This window comes from Phalacrocorax aristotelis, chromosome 22 (assembly GCF_949628215.1).
Source record: "Phalacrocorax aristotelis chromosome 22, bGulAri2.1, whole genome shotgun sequence".
NCBI classification, from domain to species: Eukaryota; Metazoa; Chordata; class Aves; order Suliformes; family Phalacrocoracidae; genus Phalacrocorax; species Phalacrocorax aristotelis.
Window position 1 is genome coordinate 5,582,790 of NC_134297.1, and position 18,595 is coordinate 5,601,384.

Here is an 18,595-nt window from a genome sequence, read left to right on the forward strand (position 1 = left end):
ATGCACTGCCAAGGTGGGAACAGCTACTGTCCTTAAAGTGGCTGGCATGAAGTGCTAACCTGAAATCCGGATGTGATTACGGAGGAGGGATGGGACGAGGAGCACCCAGAGAGCAACCTCGGGCTCCCGTTCTCGAGGCTTCTTAAAATCAGCGAAAAGGAGCCAGCGGGAGCAGGGCCGTCGGAGGCATCGGGACATGCCGCGGGGACTGGGAGCTGATGGAACAAAAGTGCAGCGGCAGCTGATTAATTACTGCAAAAACCAAAAATAGGGAAGAGGGGGGAGAACTGGAGAAGTTGTTTCCCCATTATATTTCTGAAGAGAAAGAACGTTTTAGTGCACAAATAGCTCCCTGGGAAGCACTCTTACTTCCTAATTGTTCATAAATTTACTGACAGGTGGTTACACAGTAGGCATAACACTCTGAGTTTTGGTTTTATTTCTTTCCCTGTCTCAAGGCGCAAACCTGGAGAAAAAGGGTGCGCGGCAAGCGGTCGGGAGATGCCGCCTAGCACGGGATGCTCAATGTCCCCGTCTCATTTGTGTGATGTCTCGTTAGCAGTCGGTCCCTGGCACGGCCGGATTTTGCCTTCACTGGGACAGAAGGGTCCATGCCGGCTTGTCGATCCCTTTGCTTTTAATGCCAACGGGCCTCACGGCATCACAGTCCGGTTCTGCGGCAGGAGGATGAACTATGCGGTCCTGTGTGACGGCTCCAAAGGCAACTGCAGGGAGGTCAGTTTGGGTGGGTTATTTTTTCTTTTCTCCCTCTTCAGCTGCACTCAAATGGTGTGCAGAAAGGCAGGCAGGGGGAGAGATGCCATCCCTGGGGGAATATCAGCGGGGCCGGAAAATCTTGCCTCCATGGCAGAGAGGATGCGTTTGAAATATGTGTGTTATGCTCCTTTCCTGTAAAAGAATCACAATAAAGGGGGTTATACCGGGGGATGACTGTGAAAAGGGAGACCCAGAGAAGGAAAAGGGAAGATTTCCCCCGAAACAAAGCACCTGTAGAGCACGTGAGGCCGTGGCGTGGCACGCCGCTCGCTTGGCTGGGAAATTTGACAAACATCATTCTGTTGACTGTAGCTGTCGGATGTTCTTAATCCATTATCTCGATAAAATCAACTCTGACGAGCCTCTCGGATTGGGCTGTCATCAGAATGGGGTCGATCAGAGACGATAATCTTCGCAGGCGAGGAGGAACCCTTTGTTAAAAGTCCTGCTGTTGCCTCCTTGTGCCCCATCGCTTCCCTCGCAGGCGAGAGGGGACGTCGAGGTGTGTTTGCACAGGGTTACTGCAGCTGCCCTTGCGCCCTAAATCCAAAGAGTTGGAGGCAGGGAAACACATCCATTTCTGCCAGCGGGTTCTCCCCAGCTGGAAGCTGGCTCGTGGGTGCATGCCTGCATGTCTTCTTTAAGGGCATCTGCCCCAAAAATGAGCTGTTCTATGGAAGATCTTGTATTGTGGTGCCTTCAGCACGCATGCTGGGACCGGGCGGAGGCCGCTGGCGCTGCCCCGCCGCGCTTCTCATCTGCGAAGAAGGTGGAAAGCACAGGCAAAATGTGAGCTTTCGGCATATTTGCCTTCTTTGTGCTGACTTCCCATACGCTAATGAGTCCTTGTGCGGTGACACCTCCGACAGCTCCATCCCGCCTGTGGCGAGGAGGATCATACAGAGCTGGAGGCGCGTGGGGCTATAGGCAGCCGGCGGTGCTGGGGAGGGAGGCGCCGTGAGCGCCGGCAGGCATCCGACCCCATCCCCAGCGGTGACAGCATCACCCGTCGGAGGGCACGAGCCCGTGCTACAGCTGGAGACGCAAAGGAGCAGCGTGAACGCTGCATCTCCTCAAAACAGGAGGTGTCTGACAAGGGGTGGCGAGGTTCCAGGGCAGGAGCGCTGAAGAGCCTGTAGGTATCCATCTATCAACTCACTTTATCAAAGGTGTGGGAAGAGGTCTCTTTTAATGGATTAGGAGCTAACGACGTGGAGGAGGGACATTAGCCGCCTGTGTCAGCCGTGGCACTTGCACAGGCTCTCCGCTCGCTCCGAGGCATGCAGCAGTAATGATCTGGCAGCTAAAAATAGTCCGGGGCCGCGACGGCGAGCGCCTCCGGTAGGGATCGGCACTAAGGAGCGGCCGGGGGATGAGTCAGCCTGCACGCGGTCGCGTGTGTCAGCGTCACGTGTAGTCAGTGATCACGCAGCCGTTACCGATGCGCTGTCTCTTCCCGCATGGTTTAGCAGGGAAGAGGCGTCCCCGCCGGCGCAGGACCCGCACCTCCGCAGGCAAGGCAGCGTCCAGCCCTCCTCACGCTTGGGTGTCTGGTAGCGACTTGCAAGATCTGAGCTCTCCAGTCTCTTTCGTCCCCAGACCTGCCGGCCACGGAGCAGCAGCGCGGGTGAAGCCGGTGCCAGGGCCGGTGGTGCTTGGGAGAGTCCTAAGGATTGCTTGGCCGTGCTTGCGAGGCACATCCTTAGTATGGCACGTAGCATGCCAGGACACAGCAGTGTCACCGCGGTGTGATGCCGCGGCCAACCCCAACGGGCTATTTGCAGCCCCCGGTTGGGGATGGAGGGCAGGCATGGTGTCTCAGGGTCCCTGGGAACGGTGGCAGAAACCAGCACACGCCCGGGCCCGATGGAGAGCGTGAATCAGGCGATTCGGGTCTCGAGCGATAAAGGAAGGAGATAAATCACAGGCTTATTGTTATTGAATTTAGCGGCATCGCTTTCACATTCAATTTCTCTCGCCAGCTTTCCGAACAAACAAGAAATTACAGTGCAAATGTATTTTTTGGCCTACCAAACATTATACATTAACTTACCTGTGATTAATATTACACACAGTCGATGAAATCCTCCGTGGGCTGCTCGCCGCTCCAGCGAGACCGCACGACATGCCGCTCCTCGCTTCCTTGGGATTTATTCTGTGTTCAATTCACTTGTAGTTGTAGTTTTCTACAAGGAGGGCAGGACTAAGAACAAGGGGGGACAGGGACCGTGTGCCGCTGCGTTGCTTTTCCCCCCAGAGCTCCAGAAGGTGAGCATCTTGCCCCACCATCCAGCGAGCAGTCGGGGGGCCGGGGGGGACCCCCACAGGGATCAGTGGCTGCATCCATCCACGGTGCAACCCCATCAGCCTCCTGGGAATCCACGTCCTGTCCCAACGGCTGCCGAGAGCTGCTTAATTTGGGGGGGGGGGGGGGGGCCTCTCCCCGTCATTGCTCTCGAGCAATCAAGGAGCGTCTCACCCTTTTTCCTTAGCTCTTGTACGATCAGGCGTGTAGTGACGTGCGTGAGGGCTAAGGGGAGCTGCTCGCAGGAGCAAGCTGTCATGAAATATATTATGTGCATGAGGAAGCGTTAACACAGCGAAGGGCAGAGCAGGCACCGTCGCTCCGTCTTCCCGGCCGAGTGACATCCCGTTCTCGCCAATTCTCCGTCGGTTAGTATGTTCACCCGGCGTTCGTTTCTTGTCTTCTGGGTGTAGTAAGAGAGGCTGTCGTTAACTCCTGGATACTTGCTGTGTAGAGGATGTAGGGCAGGGGAGGTAAATGTAAAGAAACAAAGGCAATCCAGGGAAAGGGTGACGTTGACAGATAAACGACTAGGAACAGCATCTGTAGTCATGCTGGTGGGCCACGAAGTATTAGCAGCGCTATCTGACCTGGCGCTTTGGGGACCGGGAGGGCTCTACGGGAGGGCGATAGAACATTTGGACAGCGATCCCAAGCTGTCCCCTCTTGAGACACGGCAGATCTGGTGGGACACGCTTGTCAGGGCAGCCATGCACGTGCCTTGGCCGTACCCGCCTCATGGCTGCAGGTTGGCTTTATCTGCATGTTCGTGTTTGTCGCAGACTCATCCTGCCGGCTGATGCCCCGGTCCTGGCCACATCCCCGTGCGGGCCCAGCTCCCACCCGCTCCCACCACGGGATTAAGTTCCCCCAAGGCAAAGCCGACGCGCCCTTGAGACGCCGTCCTCGGCAGCCTGGCTGGTGGGATCTATAGAAATGTAATCAAGGTCGTTAGATGTCCTTCTCCGAGTCCTGGTAACCTCGTAGGCAACGATCGCTCCCCACGGCGTCCCTCCGCCACACGTCCCTGCTGCCTCGAGGGGGTGTTTCTGATAGGATTAGGGTGATGGCACGGCGACGCTTCCCTGGCCCCTGTGGCTTCGGGGCCATGCTGGGATGTTCTGGAGGTGCCGTTCTCCCCTGCCAGACCTGCCAGCATGTCTGCCTGCTGCGTCGGCATCCTTTGCTAAGGGAAGGGCTTTAGGGTTGACGTGTGTAATTGTGTGGCTCGGTGTTTGCTGAACGGGAGCACTGGGGCTGTAGTGGTTATTGGTAGTGGTATTTTTTGCACAGGAGTGAAAGTATTTCTGTGCGAGACAGGTCTGCATCTGTGTCCAGAGCAGTGGTTTCTGCATGTCACCTTGTACTTGTGGTCTGGGACTCAGGGGATGGGAAAGGGATGCTGGCCATGAGCTGGGGAGGGCGAGGATGTTCCGGCAGGCTCCGGCTTGCCCCTTGCATGCGTGACCCCCTTGTCAGGTTGGGAGAGCGTGGCCTTTCTTAGGGGTGTGTTGCTGGAGGACAGTCAGACGGTGATCATCCTGAGGGACAGCCTTGACAGAGCAAGGCTCTGTGAGCATCCTTGCACTGGCACCACGTAGATCTATACCTGGGGTGCTGTCTAGTCCATCTGTCCATCTGTGACCAGTCTGGCCTATCAAGGTGCCCACGGTCTGACCTCAGCAGGGCTGCACGCAGGAGGTGGGATGGGGAAGGTGATGCAAGAAATACAAGATCAGAGCAGGTGCAGTGCAAGGAAAGGTGTGCGGAGATAATATTGCCTCCTGCGCAGCAGATAAAATATCTGCCGGGGGATGCAGATCGCCTCCGCCTCCTTGGACGTACGTTGTTCTCTTTTTATTTAGTTGTAGCTCTTTGCTGGGGTGCAGAGCCGAACGCTGCAGTGCCGGCTCAGGGAGGGCGGGAAGCCCCCGGCAGCCGGGGCACCGGTCCGGACCGGAGCAAAGTCAGGCACCTGGGGTCAACAGAGCAGTCCCAGCTCTGCTCAGCGCCCCTTTTGTCACCCTCTCCCCAGCGAGGCATCGCAGGGAGGGAGAGGAGCTCCGAGCGTGTGTTTGGAGTTGGCATTAGCTGCCCTGGAGGTGCCCACCTTCCTCTGGCAGCGTGCTCGCCTGCAAGCATCAGTCTGTACCGGGAGTTGTGAGGGGCAGGTAATGTCTGCACAGTGTTCGGGGTTTCTTCCCCCTGTAATCTCGCCTCACATAGCCCTCAGGTAGTGTGAAGCGTCGAGCAGGGGTTCAGCGCGGAGGAGCACCGGGAGGGGTGCGGGCAGGGTGAGCGGCAGCAGGGATAGCGCGATGGCCGTGCTTTTGCGGGCACTCTGCACCGTGTTCTGTCCCTCTCATCCCACTCCATGGCTTATGTAGGTAAGAGCAATCGAGGGAGAGACAGACATCTCCCGCGGTCGTTGCCCCGTGTCCCCGCCACCATCCGGAGCTGGGGGAGGCCTCCCACAGTCTCAGCATCTCCTAATGGTGACATCTCGGACCAAACCTGCTCCTGGGGAGTCTCGTGAGCGGGCAGCAGATGCCCAGGTGTGGGAAGGCATGTTGGGGGCGCTGCTGTTGGATTTAGATTTTCCTGGTACCTGGTGGAGGTGGTTTTAGTGGAAGGGAGAGGTGCAAGGCTGCTGGTAATAGGGGATAAGGTCATCTTGTCTGAGTGAGAAGGGGCCGTCAGCAGCCTTCCCGCAGCAGAGCTCATCGAGGCCACGCTGTCGGAGCCAGCCAGCTTCTCTCCGAGCTTTAACTACGTATTCCAGCACACGCTTTTCATTTTCGGATTGCCGCTTTCCCCTGAAGGACTCAGACAATCTCCCTCTGCTGTGACAGACTGTACTTCTATATTAATGTGTCAAGTTGCTGGGAAATTTAGTACCTTGCGGGGCCCATCGGGCCATGGAGACGGCGCTGCGTCTTTGCCGCGCTCGTCCTGCCGTGCCGCCTCTTCCGTGCCGGGGAAGGAGGCGGTGGGGAGAGCGGGCGTGGGAAAGCCTGTCCTCTCCTGGCACCCGGGAGGCTGCCTGGGAGCAAAAGGCTTGCTTGCGGTGTTGGTTTTTCTAACCCTGGAGAGGCTCTGGGCCTGGGCAGCTTAGACTGGGCTCCTCAGGGGTTGTTGTCGCATCCCCTCCAGTGCCCCACCAGGTGTCCCTCTGTCCTTACCCACCCTGGTCAGTTCGGACAATGATGTGGCAGCCCCAGCAGGGCAGGGACGGTCCCTGGGGGCAAGAGGAGAGCCGGGCAGCCCTCACGTCCCCTTGCAGGTGGTGCTGGTGTCGGCCACAGTGGCTTTCAGGCGATCATCCCGGCATCCCAGCGCCATGGGAGAGCCCGTGGTGTGAGGGTTGGGCATGCAAGGCCGTGTGAGCTGGGGCTCTCAGCACGTCGTGCGCTCAGGGAGGGGGCGTGGGGCATCCTTTCTTGCATTGTAGGAGCAGTGGTTAGTTTTGGGAGGGTCATTTTGTATGGTCTCATTCACTCCCCGAGGTGCGGACCCCTTCGGGGGACGCATCGGGCGGCCCAGAGCACCAGGAAGCAGTGTCGGTGAGTGGGTTTTAATTGCTTTTTGCCAGGGCCGGGGATATTTATGGGTGCGGAGATTGCCAACTTACATATTAGATGGAGTATCTGGGGATAGAGTAATATAAATCACTGTGGCCGGTATTGAATGGAGCAGACGCTCAGTAATTTAAACAGCTTTAATAAATATGCTAAAATATGAGCCTTGTCGCGGGCTGTAATGAGAGCCGGTTATCGGGGTCTTGGCTGCGGCGGAGGGGGGAGGCTGGCGTTTCCAGCCCCCGCCCGGTGCAGAGGACTGGTGAGTGGACCCCGGCGCCATACTCGGCTCCAGTCCGAGATGCCGGTTTGGAGATGCAGGGTCAGCGACTGAACAGGGCAATGGGGCGAATGCTGATGTCCAGTGCTGGGGCTTCCCGTGCTGATGAAGCCTGGTGAGCTGATGTATTGATGGTGCCTCTGCTCTTTTCTCTTCTCTTCTTCTCCCAAGTTAGTAGTGATAAAACGAGAGGAAACGGCCTCAAGCTGTGTCAGGGGAGGTTTACGTTGGGTATTAGGAAAAATCTCTTCACTGCAAGAGTGGTCAGACATTGGAACAGGCTGCCCAGAGAGGTGGGGGAGTCACCGTCCCTGGGGATAAAAAAACACGTAGACGTGGTACATGGAGGCATGGTAGCCTTGGGTTGATGGTTGGACTACTTGATGATGCTAGAGGTCTTTTCCAGCCTTAATGATTCTATGATTCTTGTGTCTTGCAGTTCCCCCCCAGATCGTCAACATCTCGTCGGACATCACCGTGAACGAGGGCAGCAGCGTGACCCTCATGTGCCTGGCCTTCGGGAGACCGGAGCCCACCGTCACGTGGCGACACCTCTCCGGGAAAGGTGAGACCTCGCTTGGGGCTTGGTGGATGGGCCACACGGGTCCGAGGAAGGGTCTCACCCAGCCCACGTGGGATGGACAGTTGTAGGTGGCCAGGGTGGCACAAAAGCGGTCCATGGTTTGCTAGTGTCTGTTGTGGAGGTGCTGGCCCTTTGGTGCATCCTGGAATGCGGGTGAGGATGCTTGGTAAGGGCTGTTCCAGGTTTCCTGGGTGAAGGGTGATGGTGCCACGCATTTGGGATGTCTCCCAGGGCAGGGCTTTGTGAGCGAGGACGAGTACCTGGAGATCACGGGCATCACGCGGGAGCAGTCCGGGGAGTACGAGTGCAGCGCTGTCAACGACGTGGCCGTCCCGGACGTGCGGAAAGTCAAAGTCACCGTCAACTGTGAGTGCAAGGGATGGGGGAATTGTGGCGGGGCGGGTGCGCACGGCCCAGCGTGACGTGGCACGGCGTCTCCGCAGACCCGCCGTACATCTCGAACGCCAAGAACACGGGCGCCTCGGTGGGCCAGAAGGGCATCCTGCAGTGCGAGGCTTCGGCCGTGCCCGTGGCAGAGTTCCAGTGGTTCAAGGAGGACACCAGGTAAGGGGCTGTGGGAGCGGGGGGAGACTGGGATGTGGTGGTGGGGGGGCAATCACACCAGCCTTGGGGCTGGAGGGTGAGGAGGTAGAGGGGGTTGGCGGTGGCTGAGGACCTTGTGCAGAGGAAGGCTGAGATCGGCTCATTTTGGTGGGTCTGAGGGATCAAGGGGGTCTTGGGGTTGTTTCTCCCAGTGGCTCACGGGGGGTGAATGCGGGCCATGCGGGTCAGGCGGGGCTTATCCCATGGGTGGCGAGCATGGCATGCTTTTGGGCAGCATGGTGGGGCAAAGGGCTCGTCTCGATGGGACACTGGGAGTCTGGTATGGGTGTATATTGATCTTGGCTGCTGGGAAGGGAAGGGACGCTGGGGAAGGGGCCAGGATATGTCGCAGAGCACCAACGTGTTTCACCACAGGTTAGCGAATGGGCTGGAGGGCGTGCGGATCGAGAGCAAGGGCCGCCTGTCAACGCTGACCTTCTTCAACGTCTCGGAGAAGGACTACGGCAACTACACGTGCGTGGCCACAAACAAGCTGGGCAACACCAACGCCAGCATCATCCTGTACGGTAGGTGCCCTGTTTTTTTGCAGCAAGGTATAGAGAGGAGGAGGAGGAAGAAGAGGAGGAGGCGGCAAGGTGGCCAGCGACAGAGCGGAGCTGGCTGTATTTAATGTTGCCAGCCTGCCGAGGTGCCGAACGGCGCGAGCCCCGAGCAGTGAGGTCCCGCAGAGAGGATGCATCAGATGATGAGATCTGCATCGGCCCGAGCAGACACGCACAGCTGGGTGGCAGTGGGTGGCGGGCATGGCGCTTGCGGGCTCATGGGTGTTTAGGGGCGCGCAGCAGAGGCAGGCAGCCGTACGTCTTTGCGGAGGCACGGCTGGGGAAGAGGCTCCTGGCCGAGCCGCAGCATCGCTGGAGCGCAGGGCCGAGGAGGGGGCCCAGGAGAGGTGAGCGCACGCTTCGCATGCACGGGCTGGGTTTTTCTCCTGGGTGGTGTAGTGGCAGGACTACCGGCGGTTGTCGTGTTGTATTGGCAGTGGCGGGCTGGGCGGCGCTGAGGGCTGTGGCAGGGCAGTTCGTGTTGGGTGCCCGTGGTGCCTGGGTGAGCCGGGCAGTGAGGGCGGGAAGGGGTTTGAGGAATGGTGGACTCAACAGCTGTCGTTGAGGAAGGTGATGTTTAGCTGTGGCATGTTCCTGTGGTGTGTCCGTGTGGCAATCTGGCCAGCCAAGGGTCTGTCGCGGGCCAAGGGTGGCCGGCAGGAGCCAGCCCTCCGCTCCAGCACGAGGGAGAGGATGGAGCTGGTGGGTGGCAGGCTCGAGGAGGTGTGGAGAGCGAGCAGAGCATCCATGCTGGCAGGGACTTTGGCAGCATCAGGGCGGACAGCGGGGGCAAAGTGTCGTGCAATGGTGGTGGGGAGGTGCACATCTTGGATGAGATGGGGCTACCCCTGTCCCCGCAGCTGTCTGGGGACTGGTGGGCACCTCTCGAGGGCGTTGTGATGCCGAGGCATGCCCCTTGGCCTTCCCAGACGTGCAGTCTCACGGGCCGTGTCGTGCCGTGGAGAGTGCTTGGTGACCTGGGGTGTGGTGCCCAGCTTTGGCTTTAGCTGCGGGGCTTTGGCAAGCCTGGCACTTTGGGCACCTTGTTTTGGCACGGGTGCATCGCAGGGGCTTGGCAAGGGGGAGGAGGCTTGTGTGGGGGGGTTGTGGGTCATTGTAGCTGTTTTGGGGGGTGTGTGCTAGATGGGGTATGGAGCAGTCGGGAGAATGGACTGTCACTTGTCATTGGGTTGGTGGCTTTTCCCAGTAGGGGCAGTGCCCAAGAGAGCCCGGTGTTACTCCTTGTGAAGAAAGAGGAGGGTATGCATGCATGTTTGAGGGCAGGGGGGTGTGGGGTAGCTGTAGAGGAGGGCTTGGGTGGAATGGTGGGAGAATCGTGGTGGGAGGTCGAGGCATTGTCCTGCGGTGACATGGAGTGGGGACGGGAGAAGGGGCTGGTGGCGTAGCATGGGAGAGGCTCGACCTGAGCAGAGGGGGTCGGAGAAGGTGATCTATGTCTGGAGGAGCTCTCTGGTCCTCTGCGTGGTGTGAGAGAGCCGGGAGGAGCAGTCAGCTCTTGGTGGGGGCTGTCTGGAGTGTCAGGGGTGTACGTGGGTTGGAGAGGAGGGGGCCAGGAGGCATGGGTGTCCCATGGCACATAGCTGCATGGTGTCGGGGTGTAACCTTGTCAGGCAGCAAAGCCCCACGCCGCTGCTTGGTCTCTCGTGCCTTCCCTCCCTCCTGTGTCCTCATCAGTGGGGTGGGGAAGAGAATTGAGAGGGTGGAGAGGAGAAAGACAGCGGAATGGATGAAGGATCGCTGTGCCCACCAGCCAAGCCGAGGGAGGCATGCCTTCAGCACTGTCCTGGGCAGGCATCGAGCCCTTCCCTGGGAAGCAGGGTTGCGTGAGGAAGGCTTACCGGGGAAGTCAAAGGTGCATGAAGGGCTCGCGGGAGATGATGCGAGCATAGGCGGCCAGCTCGGTGATGGCGGCGGTCATGAAACGGAAGGGTCAGAAAGCTTGGGGGGGGCATATTGAGAATAAATGCAAATATGTGGGTGTTGAGAGGGCAAAGTGTCAGCTGCCCCAGGAGGTGGCAAATAGCGGCCCCGGGAATGTGTGTTTGAGGGCTCGGGGGGGGTCCACGAGCACCGGTTCGGTTTTAAGGAGCAGCCTTTGATGGCGCAGGAGCGGGCCATCCCGTCGGGTGAAACGTCAGACCAGCGGAAGGGCAGCTTGGCCGAGTGGGGAACGTGTCTCTGCATTGGGGTGGAAAAAGAACCGGTAGCGGCTCTGGTGGAGAGGTCAGGGTTTGCAGGGATACTATGGAGCTGCGGTTCGCTTAGACAGAAGAGAAACAGCAGAAGCCCAAAGCTGGTTGAGAGGGGAAGTCAGCATTGAGACCATGAGCAAGAAAGGCTTGTTGAAATATGGGAAAAGCAAGAGGAGGGCGAAGGAAACAGAGGAGTGGTACACGTTGGTCACCCGACAAATAGGGACAAAGAAAAAGAAAAGGCAGGGCACGGTTTGGTTTTTGTGTCTGTAATAACCCTACTAGTAACGATAGACCTGTTGGAGGGCCGCCTTTCCTGTCACGGACCCCGAGCTCTTAAGGGACTGGTTGTACAGGTGGAATGCCTGTTATGCCATGGGTCCAGACAGGATTCATCCCGGGGTACAGAGGGAGCCAGTGGAAGTTAGGCCGGCTTCCCTCTCAATCATCCATGGAAGGTCTCGGACCCTAGGCAGGTCTATCCATTGTGGTCTGGTCCGGTGTAATCTGTCTGGCCTGGGTTTTCTTTAGTCCTGGTCTGGTGTGTGCTGTGGCCTTGTAGGTGGGGGGTGTTGAATACAAAGCCCCCCATTCCCTGCTCACGTTGCCCCATGTTGGGACAGAGAGGGCACGGGCACCGCGCGAGGACCCTGTGTTGTCACTAACTGGGAGGGTATAATTGCAGGAGCTGCGCTGGAGAACGATAAATAACTTATGTCAGGAAAACAACTGCCTTTATTTCAGTAAACACACAGTAGCGTGTCAGCATGCAGGGGCTGACCTACATTGTGGGGGCTGTCTGTCTTTGCTCAGCGTGAGGGAGCCCGTCTTTGATTCGTGCAGGGAAGGGCAGGATCCCACGCGGCCCACGGGGAGGGCTCGGCGCATCCTGGAAACGAGTGGCCGCACAGGTTGCAGAGCCCTCAGCTGGCGAGCCCTTGGCATCGTCTCTCCCAGCCCATGCCGTGGCATCGGTGGCCATGGGGGTGTTGTAGGTGCCCATCGGCGTGTCTCCACCAGGGTGTGTTGATGTGGCTGTCTTGGGGTCGGCACGGGTTCTTTGGACTGCTTGTGTCAGGGCATTGGCGTGCAGCATGGCCGCGACCTGCATGTGTCTGCGCTCTGTGCGGGAGAGCATGGCTACGGCGTGGAGTCTCAGGGCGTCCCCCTCTCCCCGTCAGCTTCCATGGCTCACTCTGCCTCCTGCAGTAGTTGTCTTTCCTCTCTCCCTCTGTCTCCTGGTCCTTGTCCTGGTTGCAGATGGTGTCTTGGGATGGTGTCCATGTAGGGCTATGCGTCTTCAGCAGGGTAGCCGGTCATCCCTGCTTCTGTTTGTCTGTCAGTGTATTGCCGTGGGTCAGCAGTTATGGGTCTCAACCCCTGCCATAGCACCTCTCGCGCTACGCACGTCCACTTCTCCCAGCACGTCAGGCACCGCCTCTTTCCAGCAGTGTGTCTGTCCCGTGGTGTGTCTGTGCATGGCTTCGGCGTGGTGATGGGGCTCTTTCTTGGTCTTGCTTGCTTTGTCGGTCTCTGGGTGTCTCTGTAGGTGCGCGTGTGTACCCTCTGGGTCCGTGGTGGCACGGAGCACCCGCGCTTGCATCTCGCGTGCTCCCTGCGAGTCTCCTGGCTGTCTTGTGTTGTGTGTGTTGTCTGTCTGTCTCCCTGCGGTCGTCTCGCTGCATCTCAGCCTGTTCCTGTTGTGCGAGCGTGCAGGTTGGTCCCGGCGTGTGTGCGTGCATTGGCGCCTGTCCATCTCTGGAGGTTTTGCTTCAGGCGGCCGTCTCTGGGTGCTGTGGTAGGTGCGGGGAGGCCCTAGCGGCTTCTCTCGGTGTGGCTGTGCCAGTCTTCAGCAGTTTGTGATGCGTGGGTGTTTGCCTCGCCCTATCTGAACGGGTTGAGATCTGCGGGTGTGCTCATACGTGCGCTAGCAGGCATCTGCAGGTGTTTAGCTGCGTGGGGCTGCACAGCCATCAGGGTCCCACGGTGGGTCCGTGTCGTTTGCCGGCGGAGCGGTTTGCGGCGCTGTTTCCAGCAATGACTTGGCACTGCTGTCTTGGCACCCCTTGGCGGTCGTTCCTGTGGCAGGGTCTGGTCGGAAGGCATCTGTCTTGGTTGGTGTCTGCCTGCGTTTGTCAGCATCTTCCTTGTCCAGGCATTTCATGCCTTGCCTTTTTTTCCCACGCCCCGCTCTAGCCATGGACTTCTCCCTCGCTCTGCCCGTCTCGTGTCGGCCATCTCCATTGTCTGCAATGTCATCTCTGTCACGTCTGCTCTCACTGTTGTCCACCCTGCTCATCTACGTCTCCTCCTGGCACTCTGTTCCTCTGCTCTTGTCCCCTCTTTGTCGTTGTCGGTCTGATCTTTCTTCTGATCCTGTGGTTGCAGTCTGTGTCCACCTTGGGCTTGTTTCTTGGTGTCGGGGTGCTCCTTTGCCCTGAGGTGTCCTCAACCTCTGTCAGGAGGGCAACCCCCACCCCCCCCCCCAGCAGAGGTGCCTGTCAGGGCTGGTGAGGGAGCTGGGTGGCTGCAACCCACCAGTAACCAGCAACCGGGGATGGAGCGAACACAGAGAGCATTTTGCAGGGCAAGGAGCGGGGGCCCTCAGCCAGAAGCCGTGCCGAAGTTAGAGCAAGCTCCAGAGGAGCAGAGCCACCTGCAGAGAGCGTGACAGAGGGAGCGATGCAGAGAGAGATGCAGTCACAGGGGCGGAGAGACGGAACGGGTGGCACAGAGAGAACCAGAGAGGGAGCGGGAGGGAGGGAGAGACGGGGCGGGTGGATGAGCAGAGGGGGCCAGGCACAGAGAGGGAGGAAGACCCAGAGAGGCAGAGGGATAAGAGAGGGGGAGAGACAGCAAGACACAGACAGAGGTGGAGGAAGAGGGAGATGGAGTGACCACACCACAGAGAGACGGGGAGAAAGATGCAGGGAGAGGCCCAGAGAGGCATGGGCGCAGAGAGACAGAAAGAGATACGGGGACAGAGAGATAGACAGAGACCTGCCAAAAGAGGGAGAGGTGAAGGGGGAGAGAGGCACAGATGTGAAAAGAGGGGGGGCACCAAGATGGAGACCGAGAGAGGACGAGATGCGGGTGGAGGGACCAGGACAGGGAGCGATTGAGAAACCCAGACCGTGGCAACTACAATGAAAGAGAGCCCTCCAGACAAACGTCGGAGCTGCCAAGAAAAGGGGGTGATGGAACAGGACTCCGAGAGATGGGGATGGAGACCTGGACGTGTGGACACGACCGACAGAGTGACAGGCTGCAGAGAGGGACAGACAGAGAGCTATAAGGAGTGATGCAGCCAGAGAAAAGGAAAAAAAATGTGCATGGGGAGGTGGTGGGAGGCAGAGAGAGACAGAAAGGGAGCTGCAGGGAGTCACGCAGAGCAAGGCAGGCACGCTTAGAGAGAGGAAAGGGAGACTGTGAGGCAGAGGGAGCTGCGCAAGAGACGGAGAAAGGAGGACAGGTGGCAGGGGAGAGGGAGACAGAGAGAGACGGCGAGGGGGAGAGGAGGTGAAGGAGTCGAGGCCTCACACAGCAGATAGAAAGGGGCAAGGAAAGAGGGAGACCCACAGGCACAGCTAGGGAGAGGCGCACACAGCAGGGAGGGAGGGTGGGGAAGGCTGGAGGGGAGACCTGGGTCTGGGGTGGCACACAGGGAGGGATGGAGAGTGGGGTGGGCAGTAAAACCAGCATTGACAGCCGCGGGAGTGAGACACGGCACAAGGGGCGCGCACCCCGAAGGACGCAGCCGAGAGGCAGAGCGAGAGAGGGGAGACGTACAGCGTGGACAGACGGCGAGCAGGGAAGATGCAGGGAGACTGAGACGACCGCCAGAAAGAGATGCAGCAGTGGACACAGCAAGGGAGAGCACCGAGGGGAGGGCTGGGGAAGGAGATGGGGGGACACCGAGGGGCAGGAGGAGAAGCAGGGACATGGGGGCAGAGGGATGCAGGGAAAGAGACAGAAAGGGGGGAGACCAGCATCCACAGACAGAGAGGGTAGAAGACCGAGGGAGGGATGCAAAATAAAGGAAATAAAAGCAAATTAAGTAGAAAGGAACTAAAAGAAAAGGAAGGAGACTCATCTGGGGGTCGGAACAGAGAGGGGGACACAGATAAAGGGAAGGAGAGTGCAGGACACAGGCATAGGATACCAATAACGAGGGGCAGGGAAAGGCCAAGAAAGAGGGAAACACATGGAGGGCGGCCCAGATGGAGACCCCAAAGTGACCAGAATCAGAGAGACAGGGCTCCAAAAGAGGGAGGCGGCACCAAAGGGAAACACGCTGAGCCACTGAGACACCTGGGCAGAGCTAGAGACAGGTCAAAAGCCCCAGAGACACTCAGAGAGAGGGGGAGAAGGTGACATCAAAGAGGAGGAGATACCAGGAGGCCAAAACCAGAGAGGCGACAGGAGGGACTCAGGGGTGGACAGACAGACAACAAGAGACAGACACGGAGGGAGACGCAACACAGGGGCACAGGAGGACAGGGAACTAGGTGGGGGAATGACCAAGGAAGGGGAGATGCAGATGACAGAGAGGGAGAGCAGAGGTGCAGGGGCAGGTGGTGGTGGAACAGAGAAGGAGGCCAAGACAAGGAGGGATAGAGATGGGGACTGGCAGAGCGAGACCGTCAGAGACACCTGGGGACAGACAGATGCAGACAGGGACAGAAACGGACAGAGATAAGGACTCAGAGAGACGGGGGGATGAAGATGCACTGAGACAGAGATCTGGAGGGAGGCAAGGGGGGGTGCACATGGACAAATGCCATAGAGAGAGACAGAGGGAGAGATGCAGAGAGATAAGAAGAGATGGGATGGACAGGGAGGCAGTGGGAGATAGGGAGGCAACGTGCGTGACAGAGAGAGGGACAGAGACACGGGAGGTGGGGGGAGATGGACAGTGATGCACACCAGCAGAGGGAAAAAATAGGGAGGTGAACAGAGAGTCAGGGAGCAGGAGGCGAAGTGGAGGCAAATGGGGGGGGGAGAGGGAGATGTGGGGAGAGGGATGAGGGGAGGGACAACGAGGGACCAGGACAAAGAGGGAGAGACATGGTGAGCACGTGCAGGCTGGCTGCCTAGACAGCGGCGCACGGAGAGCGCATAAACCAGCCATCGCCAGAGACGGAGAGAGACAAAGGCAGAGGGGAGGCATGCACAGAGGGCAACAGAAAGGGACTGAGGCAGAGACGGGGGAACGAGGGACACACAACAACGGTAATGGGGGGGAGGAGAGAAAGGGATATGGGGAAAGGAAGACCATGAGGAGGGAGAGACACGGAAAGAGTGATGGGGCCAGAGAAAGAGCGGGGGGTGGTGGTGCAGAGGCGTGGGAATGGAGAGAGGGGTGCAGACCAAGGTGGAGATGGACCATGAGACCCCCCCCACAAGAGAGAAAGAGGGACTCAGGGACAAATACAGGCAGAAACTATGAGACAGGGAGACACAAAGACACACCTACAGAGAGGCAGCAAAAATAAGGGAGATGCAAAAAAAAAGTAAGGAGGGGACCAACAGAGGAACGGGCAGGCAGGCACTGAGAGAAATGGGGGGGGAGGCAGAGGCACAGATGAGGATGGACCTGGACACTGAGAAAGGGGACGAGGGACAAACAGGGACACGGAGCGGGGGGGCAGGTGGAGGGCCAAGACTGACAAAGGGACCCCAGCACCAAGGCAGACTGAATGAGATACCCTGAAGGACAGAAAGTCCAAGACCCAGAGGGAGAGGTGGAGGCAGGAGGAGAGGCTGAGGCAGACATGGAGGGAAAGGATCATGGGGGGGGGCGGCTGTGGACAGAGGGACGCCAAGGCCCTGGGATGACATGGGGATGGGGTGGCATCAGGAGACTGACCTGGACATATGGGTGCTGGGGGAGATGGAGGGTTGTCGAGGGAGACCAACGCCAATGAGGGGAGACAGGGCAAGAGGGGTCCCCACGGACAGAGAGAGATGGGGATGGAGGGAATAAGGCAAACAGAGACAGGCAGAGAACCATGCCAGGAGGGAAACAGAGGCGTAAAGGCCGAGAGACACCCAGGAGGGAGAGGGGTCGAGCTGGATGGAAAGACGGACAGGAAGACAGAAGTGAGGACAGGGGAAGACACTGTAAAACACAGGCAGGGGAAGAGAAGAGGACACAGAAGATGGCAGAAATGCACAGGGATGGAAGGAGAGGGACAGACAGTGAGTGGCACAGGCAGACGCAAGGAGACATGGATGCAGAGGGAGACAGACAGACATAGAGGGGGGCACAGAGACGGGGCGACATGGAATGGGAACAACTGGGATGCTAAGAGAGACAAACAGGGATCAAGAGGGAAAACTGGGGACAGAATGAGATGCAGAGGCAGGCAGGGAGACAGCAAAAGACCTCATCTCATGCTTGATCTGTGCCTGCCTGACCTCCCGTCTCCCTGGCTGCCCGCCTTGCTGCTTCTTGCTCTGCTCCTCTACCAACCCACCTGCCTGCCGATCTACCTTGTGATGCCGCAGGGGTCCCATCCTACCCGCCTCTCTGCACCATGCTGACGGTCTTCCCACCTCTCCGAGGTCTCCGTCCCTCGCTCAGCCTGTGGTACCCACCCTCCTAGGCTTCCCTCTGCCTATCCTGCTGCCTCCCCGGCACACCCTCCAGCCCTCACACGTGTGCTCCTTGCCCGCCTGCGGCCACAGCCCAGCCTCTTGTTCTGCCTACCCACCAACCTGTGCCTGTCCCAATGGGTGGCTATGTCCCTGCCCACCTGCCGCGATGGCTGGGTCTCTGGACGGACCCCCACCGACCGAGCCGTCCCTCCTCCTCGCTGCCTGAGGGATGCTAGCCCTGCCTGGCTATCCGTTAGTCAGGCAAGCCACCTCTCCGGCTACCTCCTCACAGCACCCCACCCAGCTGTCTACCTACCCAGCTTCTGAGCCGGCCTGCCGGCCACCCAGCATCGTTGGAAGAAATCCCTGCTGCCTAGCCACCCATCTCCCTTGGGGATGTGCTCCTGCCCTTGCCTTCTCTCTGCCGACTGTCCTGCCCCGCTCACTCTCTGCCCATTCCACCACCCAACCATCTACCTACCCATCCCCTACCCTACCTACCCATCTCTTCCCACCTGCCTAATGTGGTGCCCAAGAGCCCGGCTGCGTGCCTTGGCACACCTGGGCTTCTCCCTCTCCCCAGGTAGAATACACCAGAATAGACTATTTCCATTGGAAGGGCCCTACAAAGATCAGCTGGTCCAACTGCCCGACCACTGCCGTGTCTGACCAAGTTAAAGCATGTTATTAAGGGCGTTGGCCTAATGCCTCTTAAATAGTGACAGTCACAGGGTATCATCAACCCCCCTCTCTAGGAAGCCTGTTCTGGGGTTTGATCATCCTCTCACTAAAGAAATGCTTCCTCATGTTCAGTCTAAACCTTCCCCCACGCATCCTCGAGCCATTCCCGTGCATCCCGTCCCTGGATCCCATGGAGAAGAGCTCAACACCTCCCCTCTCTGCTTCCCCTCCTCTGGAAGCAGCAGAGTGCTGTTAGGTTGCCCCTCAGCCTCCTCCTCCTAACTAGATCAACACAAAGTCCTTGGCCACTCGAAAGCACATTCTGCTAAACAACAGCTCCCTGAATAGCTTAAAGTTTGCTTTCCTGAAGTCCATGGAGGGGGCAAACGCCACTGCCCATTTTTTTTTCCTC

At 58.7% G+C, this 18,595-nt stretch overlaps 1 protein-coding gene across 7 annotated transcripts in view; it reads left to right on the top strand.

The window, feature by feature from the left end:
• Positions 1–18,595, top strand: part of OPCML (opioid binding protein/cell adhesion molecule like) — a 305,952-nt gene that overhangs the window by 284,185 nt on the left and 3,172 nt on the right. For all 7 annotated transcript variants that reach the window (XM_075116141.1, XM_075116140.1, XM_075116144.1 and 4 more), the window contains 4 exons: positions 7,380–7,505; positions 7,755–7,889; positions 7,967–8,087; positions 8,502–8,653. In XM_075116141.1, coding sequence (XP_074972242.1) covers positions 7,380–7,505; positions 7,755–7,889; positions 7,967–8,087; positions 8,502–8,653 — 534 coding nt within the window. The remainder of the gene's footprint in view (positions 1–7,379; positions 7,506–7,754; positions 7,890–7,966; positions 8,088–8,501; positions 8,654–18,595) is intronic.